Consider the following 12,667-nt stretch of genomic DNA (forward strand, 5'->3'; position numbering starts at 1 on the left):
ATGATGCGATAGTTTTTCGCAGTGTAGAGTAGCGCAACGGTCATGTACACCAACATTTGTCAAGGGCACAATCAGGAACATTTACCAATTAATAAATGTCTGGTTTCGTATGTCTATGAATGACCAGATGTGACATGGATTGGGTTTGTTAACTGAACCGTAGTTATCAATACTGTTCTGATTACAGAAAGTCATGAAACTCACTGTTGCATCTTACTAATTTTCGCCATTTCATTCCAGTTAATTTGTTCATTTTGGCGCGAGTTCTCTTTTGGGCAATCCTGATGTTGTTTATATTTAAATGAATGTTACATCGTCCGTAAGCCTTTGCTTTCCCACATGATAAATTGTATCATATGTTGTTGTAGCTATTAGCACTCTTTGACTGCAACTAGAGTAGTAGCCTACAGTCTACATAATCGAGCAAAACATGTAGGGAAATGTCAAACATACAAGTACGACATCTTGTGGTTGTATAAAGTAGGCTGAAACCAAAACAACAGCTGTCGTGATTATATGTTTTGTTTCTCTTATATGATGACACTTTCAACATGCTAATATCCATCTGTGCGTTGTGCGCTTGTCCCGTTCCTTGCATTAAAGGACAAACAGTTTACAATCTGCTCATTAACTGACTAAAAATAATGCGACAGTGCCACCTTGTGGCTGTCATTCCATCTCTATGAATTGAGGAACGAAAGATTTCAGAATTATGATCTTATAGATAACTGCAAAAGGCTATGCAAACTATTCAAGACACTCCCTGTTTCTTGCTGTTTTTAATATTGGTAACTGTGTCCAATAATTCTAAAACCAATATTATCGTGGTATGGTTTTGTTTTTTGCTAGAATATGATGTCCTGCAAATAACACACAGTGAAAATGCTGGATGCCACATGCCCGTCGTTTTTAAAGGTGAGTGCATATTCGAATGTTTCCTTTAGATGATGCGCAGACCTATTACGTAACGCAACTTGCCACGGGAATCTTTCCACTCTGACAAAAGTACGCACACAAGGTTGTTCTATGTGATTTATAAAGTATTTGATACAAAAGGGGTTTACTGCATTTATGGGGTCGTGTTTATGTAGTGTAATCTTTGGTTTTGTGCTGAAATTGAATCATTATGTAATCTATTGTAGTGTTTAGTATTCTAAAGACCGGCAGGTGACGATCTAATTCCAGTTGCGGTTTTGGTTTGGTTCTTGTAGGTTATGTGGACCTACTTGGCAGAGTTCACCCAAGTTATTCCGCTACATTTTCCTCCAACGTTTACACGAAGCACTCAGGGCTGTCGAAATGCTTGAGCAGCCAAACATACTTTGGGTAACTTAGAGCATTCCGCAAACGAGCAGCGTGCTGACTTGGTTAATAATAGTCGTCCGTATGTCAAAGTAGAGCTATTGAGGGGGGGCGTGTCAGGACTTTCCCATTGGATCCAACGCTGATCCCGAAGTTGTTGAGGTTTTTCATGAGGCATGAGGGGGAGGAGAGAGTAAAGTTCTGATGGATATCAAAAATAAACCGCGTATGTTTAAGAAGGGCAAGACTGTATAAATACCGCCGTCACCACCAGTTATCACTAATACCGTGGGCTGTACGGGTGTTCTTTAGGTTCTAACTTTTCCTCTTGAGTTAATGACTAACAGCCTGTTCAGAAACTTAGTTTCAGTTGTTCTCAAACGGATAGTTAATAGTCTTGGTATATTTTTTATTTGAGTAATAGAACTTACAAACTGAAATTGTTGATCCCCAAATACGCTACAGTCCTTGCGTATGTAGCCCTAGAGGCTACACATTGTTCACAGCGGATTTATTTGCCGTATACTGTATTGCGCTTTGTTTTTAGTGCCGTTTCAGCTGAATAATTTTTACCCTGCCTATCTAACATAACATGGGTAATTATTTGCATATTGTCTTCTTCACGTTATCGTTAACCAGTGTTGCGCTTGGTGAAGTAGTTGAGTCGGAGGAGATAATACCTGTCAGACTGAGTATCAGAAATACTGACCGGCTTTGGACTTTCTTGGGACGGAGCGTAGAGCGGCTTAGTTTCCAATTAAACGCCTTTGGTAACAAATTCACCATTCATTTAACTCCGGATAGTAACTTTGTCGCCCCAACACTAAATATTCTCCACGTTAACTCGAAACATCTCTCTGCCCTGCTTAATGGCACCAGCCCTGAGGATATCTTCGACAGTGACCGCGAGTCATTGGAGACGGGACAGGACTTTAGAGGTTGTTTTTACTCGGGAACCGTTAACAACAATCAAGAATCTGTGGTTGCCGTCAGTTTGTGCCACGGCATCCAAGGATCATTTGTAACGAATGGCGATGAATTCTTCATTCAACCCAAAGAGCGTGGCAATGAGACCAGCGAAAGGTCCTTTTCGCAGGTGCATGTCATTAAAAGGAGAGTTTTCCCTGTCTCAAGAGACGATCTAAAGACTGTGTTTGATCATATCGGAGCTGCCAAACCGCTTGTATCACATAGTAGACCCACTTCGTCCCAGGGAAAGATGGAAGCCAAGGTCACACAACGACAGAAACGTTTTGTATCCTCTGCCAGGTACATCGAAACTCTGGTGGTAGCTGACTCCACAATGACAAGTTTCTACGGGGATGAAATCAAGGTAAATTGCAAGTCTCTCATTTCTTCCAAATAAAACTAGGCTTTTGCACACTTCTGTAAACACAGCAGTGGGTACTATTTGATGCAAATATTACCTATACACCTTTTAAGGCGTTGGCCATCTTATGTTGAGGTGATATCTGAGTGCTCAAAATTCTAGTCTTAACAGACCTTTTTTAATTTGGCTTCATACAGGTGTTCGTCTCTCAGTCTAAATGAGTGAAATTATAGCACGGTAAAGCCATTAACTATAGCCTACTTGAGTAACATTCTGTGTAGTGCACCTTCGTTGTGGGCTGCAATAATTGTTAGGCAGCACATCATGAGATTACTGTTCCCGAAACAGTACATTGTTTGCCCACCAGACTTTTGGTAAACTGTTCTTTTTCACGGATTTTCTATTGCGCCCAGTATGAATTCAGTGTCATTACTATAAAGTACAGTAGTTTCCACTACCACACTTTCCGAGAAACAATTAATTTCGGAGGAAGTGTGGGAGGCGGGGCGGGAACGGAGCCGAGTAATTCAAACCTTCAAGCTGAAAAGCCTCATGCATTATCTCAGTTCTGACGTGCATTCTGAACTGTGCGCGAGGTGAAGCTACCTTGGCAAGTACCGTAAGGCATGTTTCTGAGTCTAAAAGGTCTCACGGAGACAACGATAGTACTTGCTTGCTTTCGGTATAAACATCTCACATAAACATTTAAACCTTGCTCTCCATTAATGCTCTTCAAAGCATAAACAGAACCCTTTCATTGTTCGGGTCAGTGAAAGAGGAGGAGGCTTACACCAAACAAGCAAAGTTCTTTTGCTTTTTTTTGCACTAGAACGGATTATTTTACAGAGGCATATAGCCTGCATTGTTTGAAGGCGTGGTCATAAAACCCGTCTATGGATCCAAGTACATGCTCACAATAAACAAGAACAGTTTCTAAAATATTCCATGGAACCTTTTCTGCTCCTATAGAAGTGTTGTTCCAGCTGAATATGTTTGAAAACTGCCCAACGTCATGAAAACCTTAAATATACTTCTGGAGCTTAAGTGTTCTTAGACATTTCTTGGAGTGAAAATCAAGAAAGTGGATATGAACTGATATATGTTCAAGTGTCTTCTAACGGTTTTGTCATATAACATGAATAAGGAGCCTGTATACACATAGTGTTTACCTTTTGTAGGGCCCCAATTGGTCCTTGCAAGACATGAAATAGACTTGCTGGCACAAAAACCTTGAGTTTGAGTTAGCACCATTTGGAAGTTAAGGGATGACGAGGAATTTGTTTTCAAGCGCCTTCCACCCATTTTATTGATGGAAAGAAAAACTAAAATGTTTAAATATTTCTGTCCCCATAGGCTCATGGGTTTGGTTTGAGCTTTGCCTTTAAAGTTTCACGGGGAGACCCCCCTCTTTGTCAAAGACAATAACTATCCTAGTTTTACCCCATGTATATAAACATGACCCACTCCACTGGTGGTCAACAAGTACACACTTGCAACTACTAGATTGTAGATTTCTCTCTGTGATTGATGAGAGAACACCTCAGCTAAATATGATGAATATGAACTAATGCATATACTGTATGTTAATAACAATAACTATGAGGAGAATTTAATCAGGTATATAAAATCAGATGAATGAAAAACTGCTGATTTCGCCTTTAAGTCGTGGAGATTTTTACAGATAGAGATCACTAACCCTAAAACTGTGTGTGGCCCACCTCATCATCTCCAAACAACCGTAGGATGTTTTTCCCTGATCATCTGACCACCCATTCTCTTTACAGCACTACCTCCTGACCATGATGGCAATGGCTGCCCAGATCTACAGCCACCCCAGCCTGAAGAACGCCGTGAGCTTGGTGGTGGTTAGGATGCTTCTAGTGGAGGATGAAGAGGAAGGTCCTGAGGTGTCCAGAAATGGAGGTGTTGCCCTGCGCAACTTCTGCAACTGGCAACAGCTGTTCAATCCCACGAGTCAGCGGCACCCGCAGCACTTTGACACGGCCATCCTGTTCACCAGAATGGTAAATCAGTTACTTTCATGGGTTGAGGTGGTCAAATATAGGTATCCACCGAAAAAGTTAGACAGTACGCCACAATATGACAGTTTTCGTTTTGATAGGTTTGTGTTTAGTGTAGAGAGATACATTTTGGGCTAGCAGTACAAAGGGGTCAGTGAAAGGCATGTCAGGCCTCCTAATGCACAGGTGAATTGGAAATCTTTCAGTATGCCCCTTAAGGGTGAAATACAGGGGAAACAATCATGAAAATGAACAAGAATGACAATAAAAAACATGAGTTATTCCAGGTATTGCTTGTTAAAACTCCATGTGGTGTCAATGTGTGCGTGTGTGTGTGTGTGTTTGTGCCTGTGTGTCTAGTATTGCTGGTGGTCCTTGTCTATTTCAATGGGACTTAAATATCTTTACCATACGTTGACTTTTTAACTTAGGCATGTAAAAGGCTGTGAAGTCTTGGACTGGATGGTGTGGATATCTGAGAGTTAAATTTCCTCCCTCTTTTTAAGTCTACAGTCTGCCATGTATTTGCTTCATTTTATGATGGAAACACTGACAAATATGTTTTGCTGGCAAGAGCTTGAGCAAGAGAAAAAAAGTCGTCTGTCTGGAACAAATGGAGCGATGTCTGGATATCAGTGTCCCCCTCTCCTCTCCTCTCTAACCCTTTCCTCCTCTCTCTCTGTCTCTCTCTCCCTCCCTCTTTCTCTCTCTCTCTCTTTCTCTCTCAATCTCTCTCTCTGTCTCTCTCCCCCTCACACATTCTCTCTCACTCGCTCTCACCTCCAGGATATTTGTGGAAACAAGTGTGATACCCTTGGGGTCGCAGATGTCGGCACCATGTGTGACCCTAAAAGAAGCTGCTCTGTTATCGAGGACAATGGCCTTCAGGCTGCCTTCACCGTGGCCCATGAGCTTGGTATGTGTACCCTGTGTGCCTGTGACCAGCCAGTCTATGTTTGACAACTAAAACTGTGTGTGTCTGCCAAAGAGATCTAATTTAGGCTCTCGCTTACAAAATGTGCATCTAAATTCCCCCTCTGCTCTTGAAAAGGACTTATTCCGTCTTCAAACGTTGTCACTTTGTCGCATTTAAAACCAACACGTCAGTGAGGTTTTTGTTGAGTGATCCAAACAATTTGAACAAACAGCCGTCGAAGGAATGATGCTATGTAAACAAGGCGTTACATCAGGATCAACATGGCAAGGCAGCCTGAGATAAAACAGGATACACCAGTATAAATAAATCTGGTATCATGTGCCGTTAGACTAAGCAGTGAGCATCCATTCCTGGAAAGCTGCTCTTAAGGACAGTTTGACAGTCTGTCTAAAAGACCTGTCATATCAGAAGTGCTCCCTTAGTTTAAATAAGGCTCCCCTCATCTGAATATAATACCCCCTGGTGAGCCATTCTGCAGGGTCTTTAGCAGTTAGCACTGCGAGATATATAGACTCTCACATGGAGCACTATATGGAATGGAACAGGACTATGGAACGGTTGTTACACTTAAGAGGGTAGTAACTCTCTCCTCTGCTCTCTGCATTCTTAGGGCACGTGCTCAGCATGCCTCATGATGATTCCAGGAACTGTGAGAAGTGGTTTGGGCAACTTGATGGACACCACATGATGGCACCAAAGTTTGTCCACCTCAACAAAACCTTTCCATGGTCACCTTGCAGTGCTCAATATATCACCGAATTCTTCGACAATGGACATGGTAAGGACGGGGTTTCACTGTGTCGACACATTGTTACCTTGTATCTATATTTGCTAGAAGGACACATGCTATAGGTAAAATGTGATTCTGAAAATAGGTTTGTCACATGGATTTGTTTGGTACTTGTGAGTGAGGGTGTGTCTTTTATTGGCAGATGGTTTCCCTTCGGTTAACATGGGGTTTTCAGTTTTCATTGGGTCTTGGCATCGGTGGCAGAATATTTCCGAAAGAACTAAAGGAAAAAAAAGTCATAACTGTCAACATTTTTAAAGCTTGTGTCCTAGAATGTCAGTCTGTCATCGTGTAGTGAATGGAAAGCTGCCATATAGAGTGTTCAGTGTCGTTTTGGACTCAGCAGTAAGAAGTCTCTGTATAATGTGGGACACCATTTTTATTTTCATACCCTTGCATTTTTTTCTGCTCTCTTCTTTTTTTTCTTTTTTTTTTTTACAATGCCCTTTCTGCCTTAACTCGCTCCCTTACCACTAATAACTGGGTTCAAAGCCACACTGTGTAATTTTGCTGAGAGTGTCAAAACTAACAACCATTGGTAAAGTAAGCTTCTCGGTCCCACCGCAGCAGTTTTCTCCCCCTCAGTCAGGTTAGTAGGAATTCAGCATTAGCCGTCAGGTGGAGGACACTCAGGAGAAGTGCCTCAGATTGTTTGAGGAAGGCATTTCAGGTGCTTTATACCACAGTAGTGCCTGAATTCAACCCTTAAAGGTGTACTGCTGTTACATTCATGGCTACCCGAGCTGAAAAGGGGAGGCAGAGATATACTTTGCGCTGCAAAATAGCAGACGTATTGCCTTCGCTTGTTGATTTATATCGTCGATATTTCAGTCTACACTCTGGCTTGCGCTCGCTCTCTACTCCTCTGACTCATCTCCTGTGAGTCACGCATTCCAGGTTTAACAACTGTTTTCCCTCACAGAGAAATCGAGTGTAGCCAAGCACATGTTGTCTTAACCAGACTGAATTTTGCCACAGGTAGTGAACTAGTTGTACAACAGGTCCTTCTTATTTTTTTTTCCAATATTCCCAAGCACGAGTGCTTGTACTGGTGCACACATAACAGAGTTTGCAGAGGGCAATCCTACTTTACCACAACAACATCATGTTTTTCCATAGGGGTTAGGTTACTAGACTTTTGTCCCATCTGCAGCCACTAATTAGAGAGTTCTGACCAAGCCTGTTGTAATTAAGAATTTTATACACACAAAGTAAGATGTGGAATTGAAATTATTCTGAAAATGCTTTAGGCAGCAGATGCTTTTAATTTGTTTGTATCTTCAGTATATAAGCCATATTTCAGCGGAGTCTCATCACAGATTATGCCTTGCCTCTGGCTGTTTCAACATGCATGTGTCTGTGTCTATGTTTGTGTCTGTGCACGTGCCACTCCAGGTGACTGTTTGCTGGATCCTCCTGAGCAGAAGCTCCCCCTGCCAGCAGAACCCCCAGGCCATATATACGGCCTGGACCGCCAGTGCCAGCAGGTCTTTGGCGAGGATTTTGGCCATTGCCCAGCTGCACAAGAGATCTGTTCCCAGCTGTGGTGCCGGGAGGAGGGTCAGCTTCAGTGTACCACTCGTAACGGAAGCCTCCCCTGGGCAGACGGTACTCCGTGTGGGGAAGACAGCCGTTGTCTCCGCGGTGTGTGCGTGAACAAGACGGAGGAGAGGCTCGAGGTATGTATGCGTGCCTGCCTTAGAGAGCGACTCGCTCTGAGTCACAGCGGTCTGATTTATCGCAACACTGTGCTGTCAGAAATCACACATCTCAGAAATGATCCCCGGCAAATACCTTTGTAGAGATTTATTGCTGCAATCCTTTTTAACACCTTTTCATGCCATACAGTCACTTTCTCCTCCTCTGTCCCCTCTTTAAAAAATCTTGTGCTTGCCCTGACAAATTTGTTTTACCGCATTATTTTAAAGGGTAGAGTCCTTCCCCTAGACTGTGTATTGACATTTTCATTTTCTGAACCCCCCCCCCCTCCTTCCAGGCTCCTTGTTGCCTCCCACAGAGTATCTTGATGTCATTGATCTACTTTAAACTGACTGCTGCTAGTGCACGTACATTTGGAGGAGCTCAAAAAGGCAGATTATTTTTGGAGAAGCCATTTAAAAAGAAGTCACATTGTATTCAGTAAAGCCCCTTTAAAAAGAGAGATTATATTTGGTGCAGCCTGTTAAAAACTAGCTTGTGATCCCAGACGGCTTGGCTGTCAGAAGACCTCTCTCAGCCAACTCGTAAAAAACGCCCCTCAGAAAAGAAATGTGTTATTTCGGCACATGCCTTGAGCACCATGCCTAGGAAGGGGGTATGGCTAGGAGGCCATAATACATGTGTCAGGCCTGAGGTGGAAATATGCCTGCACAATGACACTGGAGTATAGCATAGCATAGGATAGTATTTAGCATACATATTTGATAACCATTACAGACACATAGATAGAGAGATAGACACATATCTATTCAATGACTTTAGTTGGTGGGTCAACTGGTTGGTTGATTGGTTAAGTTTGAGGCTCCACAGTACCCTCAAACAAGCCACACAAGCAGTCTAGGCCATTCCAGTTGAGCCTCCTCTTTGAGACATGATTCATCCGTTTGTGTTGCAGGTGCCAGTGGATGGAGGGTGGGGTGAGTGGGGCTCCTGGGGTCCCTGTTCTCGGAGCTGCGGCGGGGGTGTTGAGTTCTCCCGCCGCGAGTGCACTGATCCAGAGCCCCAGCATGGAGGGGCTTACTGCATGGGCCAGAGAGTCAAATACCAATCTTGCAACATTCAGGCCTGCCAGGAGGACCACGGTAACTTTTTCCATTTCTTCCACTTGACGTTGGAATTTAATAAGACAAGTTTATTCATGAGAGAGTTCTGTAATTTAGCAAAGCGTTGACACAAAATACTGCTACTCTTGGACTTGTGTTGTAAACGTAAAGGGAGAGGGTTGCAGGCAATTTTACTCATACTCTATCACCAGTGGTGCTGCTAAATATCTATGACATTGACAGAATATTTTAACTTTGAACTTTGCAGCTTTGCTTTTTTACTGGAAAGAATTTAAATCGAATTGATTCACCCCACAGGAAAATGCTTCAGAGAGGAACAGTGTGAGAGGTATAACACCAACCGGTATTTGGATATGCATGGGAACATCAAGCAGTGGATTCCAAAATATGCTGGTGTCTCCCCACGCGACAGATGTAAACTCTTCTGCAGAGCCAAAGGAAGCAGCGAATTCAAAGTCTTTGAACCAAAGGTAACCCCTACATTTAAGTTCTCAAATTGGCATCAGTCACCCACTTTTCTGCTGTCACTATTTTAACCTTGTCCATAGGTCAAGTTGTGAAATCCAGTATCTTTTATTACCTGTTGTTTATTTATTACCTGTTGTTTAGGTCATAGATGGCACCACCTGTGGACCAGACACGACGTCCATCTGTGTCCAGGGCCAGTGCATTAAGGCTGGCTGTGACCAGGTCATTGGCTCCAATCTGAGATTTGACAAGTGTGGGATCTGTGGTGGTGATGGTTCATCCTGCCGGAAAATCACAGGATCAATGAATAAAGCCACGTAAGTGTGAATCACATGTTAACAAATGTGGATGATATGTTTATATAGAGCTGAAAATGATACACATTCTTTATGGGCATAATTACAGGCAAAAAACCCAAACAATAACTAAAGGTGACAGTCGTCTTGTACTTTATTACCACAGATATGGCTACAATGATATTGTCACCATTCCCTCTGGGGCCACCAACATCGACATCAAACAACGTAGTCACCGTGGGATCAAACACGACGGCAACTATCTGGCCATAAAGAAAGAGGGTGGCCAATACATCCTGAACGGTAACTTTTCCGTCTCAACATCCGAGCAGTTTATCCCAGTGCCCGGAGCTGCACTCCGCTACAGTGGGTCCTCGACCACACTGGAGAGAATCCTGAGTTTCCAGAAGCTTCGGCAGGCCATTACAGCACAAGTCCTGTCCACAGCGGGAGACGAATCTCCTCCAAGAATCAAGTACACCTTCTTCCTCCCCAGAGACGTTCCCTTCACGAAGCCAAGCACAGACCGAGTGTCCACGCACGCCCTCTTGCCTTTTGGAGGCGACGAGTGGGTTTTTGGCGAGTGGTCCGAGTGCTCCAAGACCTGTGGCTCAGGTTGGTCCCGGAGGACCGTGGAGTGTAAGGACGGGGCAGGATCCCTGTCCTACTTCTGTGACATGGACCTGCGGCCAGCGGACATCCGGCCATGTGCGGACCTCCCGTGCCCCGTGTGGCAGATGGGCCCGTGGTCAGCCTGCTCGCGGACGTGCGGGCCAGGAGAGCGCCACCGAAGCGTCCTCTGCTTAGACTATACTGGGAAGGCGGTGGAGCCAGGGCGGTGCAATCCCGACAAGAGGCCCGAGGCTGTGTCAGGAGAGTGCTTTTACCAGGACTGCTGAAGCTGTGTGCAGCACTATGTGAGAGAGGAATGGAGCTGATAGGTGTACAATCCATAGCAAATGTAGTGGGGGAACGTCTTCCCTCTCCTAACCACCTGACCGTGTTGCACAGATCAGCAGGGAAACTATAGCATAGAACAGGAATGGAGAGGTCACTTATCAAAAGTAACCAGGATTCCATTCTGGTCTTAGAAATGTTGCCTATATCACCGATTAACTTAACTTCATTTGTTGTTCATTTTCTTTGATGTCGCCATGTTATTATAACCACTATTGAAGTTTCTCCCTCCCCTAGAGATCTACCTCAAATGATATAACAGTTTAATACTCTTTTTAATGCTTGTTGGTAGAAGATACTGTCTATATTTATCATTTCAACAATGGAGCATAAAACTTTGCAAAACGAACATGCATACATACAAACAAACAAACAAACAAACAGAAATCCTGCTGAGACTCCGCTGGGCTGGTTGAGTACCTCTAATCCACAACGCATTGTCTCCTGGGTTAGAATAATCACTCCATCCTGAACAGGATCAAGGTTCGGTGGTTGCCTAAAAGCTGTCAAAATACTATTTATTTTCACTGATCTTTGCAGAAAAAGATCTAAATGCTTTTACTTATTCTGAAGAGTCCAAACAATGATTACGACAACTTTTGTAAACAAGGGAAAAAACGATTCCTCCGATAGCTATGTAATCATGCCGGTGAATATTGACATACTCTGATCAGATAAAGCCAGAAACTGTACAGTGCCAGGAGGTGATGTAGAGAAAACTGATGAATCAAACTTGCAGAATCTTGAAGGTTTAGCTAATTCAGGAACACTGGATCATCTTTTGGAATACAACAATACTCCTCCGTTGAACAGAGATATTGTTTCATTACACTATCTTACACAAAGCTATTAAATGGGTTTAAGCTGATTTTTTTTTTATGTTCAACATTCATTTGCAAGTTTCCTTGTCATTGTACCACCATCATATTAAATCTGGGGATAAAATCGCCAGATCACAAAACATGACTGTTATGGAGAAATGAAAGGCCTTGTTTGAATATCTTTTTGTATTGTAAGGAAAGTGTCAAAAGGAATTTCCATGTTAACACTGACAATTTTAGGGTTTATTCTTATAGATCTGTACTTCAAACATAATAGCCTATATCAAGCAATTAAAATACAGCAAGTACTTGTTGGTTTTACTTGTCCCATAGACATAGATTTCATTTAGACACTTGTATTTGTTAAATAGGCCTAACTTTCACAGTTTTGTGCAACTGGGAGAGTACAAACAGAAACCCTTGACTTGTAGAGGACTAATATTGAATGAGAGAAAAAGACACAGTTGTGTTGAATGATGATGTAGAAGTCACGATTAACTATGAAAAGTAGGCTAAGCATTGAGACAGCATCATCATGGCATTTAATGTTATGGATGAAACACTGACCTATATAGCGTTTATATGTGAGTGTTATAACATTCCAGGTGTGCACATGGGGGGATGTATGTTATATATGTAGATCTGAAACGAAAGCATTATATCCCTTCAATGAAGGTCTGTACAATGCTATTGTTATAGCTTCCTTTTAAGCTATTTATTTTTTTCTACCTTCAGACATCTATTTGTTACATTTTTCTTGATGCTGCTGTCTATCCAGAATTGTTCAAAATGGAATCATTAATTAAATATATGTCTCGACTGAAGATATTTTTTCAGCTTCCTTTATCGAAATTGTCACAGAACATTTGGAATTCTTCACTGTCAATAAAAAAATGTTTAAATTCCTTACACCTCGTCGTGGCCTCTGTCAAATGAGCTTGTAGCAAATCTCAATTCTGTGA

General features: G+C 42.6%; 1 protein-coding gene across 1 annotated transcript; it reads left to right on the forward strand.

The window, feature by feature from the left end:
• Positions 1 to 1,043: 1,043 nt before the first annotated feature.
• Positions 1,044 to 12,610, forward strand: adamts8a (ADAM metallopeptidase with thrombospondin type 1 motif, 8a). The gene is made up of 9 exons (XM_012834786.3): positions 1,044 to 2,635; positions 4,417 to 4,656; positions 5,440 to 5,569; positions 6,201 to 6,368; positions 7,776 to 8,059; positions 8,995 to 9,181; positions 9,461 to 9,633; positions 9,773 to 9,948; positions 10,094 to 12,610. The coding sequence occupies exons 1-9, from the start codon at positions 1,895 to 1,897 to the stop codon at positions 10,824 to 10,826; spliced, it is 2,832 nt and encodes a 943-aa protein (XP_012690240.1). The 5' UTR covers positions 1,044 to 1,894; the 3' UTR covers positions 10,827 to 12,610.
• Positions 12,611 to 12,667: the final 57 nt, after the last annotated feature.

This window comes from Clupea harengus, chromosome 8, assembly GCF_900700415.2.
Source record: "Clupea harengus chromosome 8, Ch_v2.0.2, whole genome shotgun sequence".
In the NCBI taxonomy this organism is placed as follows: Eukaryota; Metazoa; Chordata; class Actinopteri; order Clupeiformes; family Clupeidae; genus Clupea; species Clupea harengus.

Coding starts and splice junctions, on each gene's coding strand:
- adamts8a (XM_012834786.3), top strand. CDS start 1,895: ATGGGTAATTATTTGCATATTGTCTTCTTCACGTTATCGTTAACCAGT. Junction 2,636..4,416: donor TCTACGGGGATGAAATCAAG/GTAAATTGCAAG, acceptor TTCTCTTTACAG/CACTACCTCCTGACCATGAT. Junction 6,369..7,775: donor ATTCTTCGACAATGGACATG/GTAAGGACGGGG, acceptor GTGCCACTCCAG/GTGACTGTTTGCTGGATCCT.